The 3,124-nt window shown below is 39.5% G+C and overlaps 1 protein-coding gene across 1 annotated transcript; it reads left to right on the top strand.

Moving 5' to 3' along the window:
* The first annotated feature begins 370 nt into the window (after positions 1–370).
* LOC127192260 (olfactory receptor 52N2-like) lies at positions 371–1,322 on the top strand. Its single transcript, XM_051149586.1, is given in 2 exon segments — positions 371–1,114; positions 1,116–1,322. Coding segments are annotated over 2 exon segments (951 nt in total).
* Positions 1,323–3,124: the final 1,802 nt, after the last annotated feature.

The following is a 3,124-nucleotide window of genomic DNA, read 5'->3' as shown; positions in this document are numbered from 1 at the left end:
TGATTGTTACAAAATATTATCACAATATTTTACATAGTTCTGTTGGATAGTACTACCAACACTGTGAACATGGTACAATTAGTATCTCAGTGCAAACAGATAATTCTGGGGCATAAATGACTGAGTAACTTGCCAGTGTCTTGTGTTTGTGAAGTTAAAAATACAGTTAGGGCATGAAAATTGAGAGAATGATTACAAGGAAGTCTAATCACTTCTAGTTTCAGAGATCAAATAGAACTCAACTTCTTAGTGATTCTTTTTGTGTGTGTGCATTTACTTCCATAATCTTTATTTTACCTTTGATTTATATTCTGTCCCAGGGCACTGACACCGTTAAAGAATGTAAAATGCTTTTATGCTGTCAGCCAATATGTCTGGAGCCAACAGCTCCAGCCTGACCCCAGAATTCTTTATCCTGAATGGTATTTCTGGACTTGAAGCCGCACATGTCTGGATCTCTCTGCCATTCTGTTTCATGTACATGATTGCTGCCGTGGGGAACTGTGGGCTTATCTACCTCATTGGCCATGAGGAAGCTCTGCACCGACCCATGTACTACTTTCTAACCCTGCTCTCCTTCACTGATATAACTTTATGTACCACCACTGTGCCCAATATGCTGTGTATATTCTGGTTCAACCTCAAGAAGATTGGATTTAAGGCTTGCCTGGCCCAGATGTTCTTTGTGCACTCCTTGACAGCTACAGAGTCTGGCATGCTAATGCTCATGGCCCTGGATCGCTATGTGGCCATTCTGACCAACCCTGTGATTGCCAAAGCTAGTCTTGCTACTTTCTTGAGGAGTGTGGCATTCATCCTCCCTTTCACTTTCCTTACCAAGCGCCTGCCCTATTGCCGAGGCAACCTCATCCCCCATGCCTATTGTGACCACATGTCTGTGGCCAAGGTATCCTGTGGCAATGTCAAGGTCAATGCAGTCTACGGTCTATTAGTTGCGCTTGTGGTTTGTGCATTTGACATATTCTGTATCACTGGGTCATACACAATGATACTGAGAGCAGTAATGAACCTGTCCTCTGCTGATGCTCGTCACAGAGCCTTCAGCACCTGTACATCTCACATCTGTGCTATTGTGATCACTTATGTACCTGCTTTTTTTTAACTTCTTCACTCATCGTTTTGGAGGACACACTATTCCCCACCACATCCACATCATAGTGGCCAACCTCTACCTGCTACTGCCTGCTACCATGAACCCAATTGTTTATGGAGTCAAGACCAAGCAGAATAGGGAAAGTGTAATTAAGTTTTTTACTGGAGACAAGAGTGGCATTACTGAAATAAAAGGATTAAAAAACTAGTAAATTTCTTGGGCTGTGAAAAATAGTGAATAATTTCAAAAAATTTGCAGGTGAATGGTATCAGTTCAACTATTTGTGTCCATTTCATTAGACTGGAGTAATAGAAAACAAGCAGAAGAAATTCATAACAAATGTGAATAAGATGGTTTTAAGTCAATCTTATTTGTAAAATTTCTGAAAATTTTACAATTGTAGAATATGATCTTTTCATTGAGAGAAAAAATATTACAAAAGCATAATTCAGCAGTTACTGTATTTATACATTGCAAGCATTGTTTTTCATATTTATAGACTTATGTTTGCATTGTGTTTGAAGAGAAAGCTGTCATAGTGGGGTACAGTTTACATCATGTCCACTAATGGCAACTTATTATTGCTATGATAACAACTGGGCCTTGTCATAAATATTTTCAAATTTATATTTTTGGTACAGTAAAAATCTCCCATTCGAACTGATAATTTTATTAAATGTAGGCTACATTTCACACACAAAAAAATCAGTAAGTTCTTTTTTCCCATGTTATTACTCTAGAACCTGTATTTAAAATAGGTCTAAAACATATTTTTGTTATTTTATAGGCTAAGCAAACAAAAAAGTTATTAGTAAATTTGTAAGTTTGTTAATTGTTCATTGATTCTCTTTTGAGAAATAAATTCTGTAGCATAAGGAAGCACTGTCAGGGCATGGGAGAGACACTAACAAAGCCCTCTTACTCAGGACCTTGCTGTAGGGACACAAAGAGTATTTTCTAAAGGCTTCTGCTGCTCTAGTGGTTTGACGACTTCAGACACTGAATGGACTTCACTCTTGGGAAAACTCAGAGCATGTGCCATAGATCTACACATCAAAACCTGGCATCCGAACACCTGTAGTATACAGAGAAGACACCGGGAATGAGAGCCACCTAGTATCCATCTTGTTGGAAGCTACAGGCTGCAGTAGAATACACACATGCAGGTTGTAAGAACATGCCAGAGACTGGGTGGGACTGTCCTGGAGTGGGATGAGCATTCTCGGCCCAGTGTAAAGAACCAACTGATGGAATAGAACCTGTCATACAACCTTCCAAAGTACTTCTGGAGGTGGGGGTGACTGGCATCTGGGACCCAAGAAGGAACACCAAGAGTCAAGGCAAAAGCCAGCAAGCAGGAGAGAGTCTGCACTACAACCTACTATTTCTCCTTCACTTTTATGCCACCTGTATTTAAGACCCTGTTCCAGTTTAGCAGACCAACTCTGTCCTTCTCTCTCTCTCTCTCTTTCTCTCTCTCTCTCTCCCTCCCTCCCTCCCTTTCCCTCTTCCTGTCACTCTCCTTCTCTTTCCCTTTTAAAACTCACTCTCCTTTTTTTCTCCATCATGAATAGAAATGAAAAAAGCAAAACAAATCCAGTAGTTACTGTTGATGCAATAGAGGAAAGTAGAGGAGGAAGAATAATTGGGGCAAAGAAGGTAAATGAGAAATCTGTGCCTCAAGGTAGAATGAAAGAGAGGAGTAAATAATAAAATAACTGTGGATTCCAAGAGGTTGAGACACAGAGACAACAATAGGCAGCCTGTGTTCCTTGGGAATTCCTAATGAAAAATTTTAAAATGGAAAGATGAAAAAAGGCTGGTGGGAAGACAAAAGGATCAAAGAGGCATTCAATCTAGGATGTGAAAGCAGATTTTAATAACAAGGTATTAGTACTTAAAAAATAACAACCTGAACCTGTGAAATTTCAATAAGTCAAATAAAAAGGTCTGCACACATCAGTAAATGGACAAATTATCAGTGATTGAAGGCAAGACAGATGACCCTGA

This window comes from Acomys russatus, chromosome 7 (genome assembly GCF_903995435.1).
Source record: "Acomys russatus chromosome 7, mAcoRus1.1, whole genome shotgun sequence".
NCBI lineage: Eukaryota > Metazoa > Chordata > Mammalia > Rodentia > Muridae > Acomys > Acomys russatus.
The sequence above is the reverse complement of the archived record's forward strand: the minus strand, read 5'-3'. Positions and strand labels throughout refer to the sequence as shown.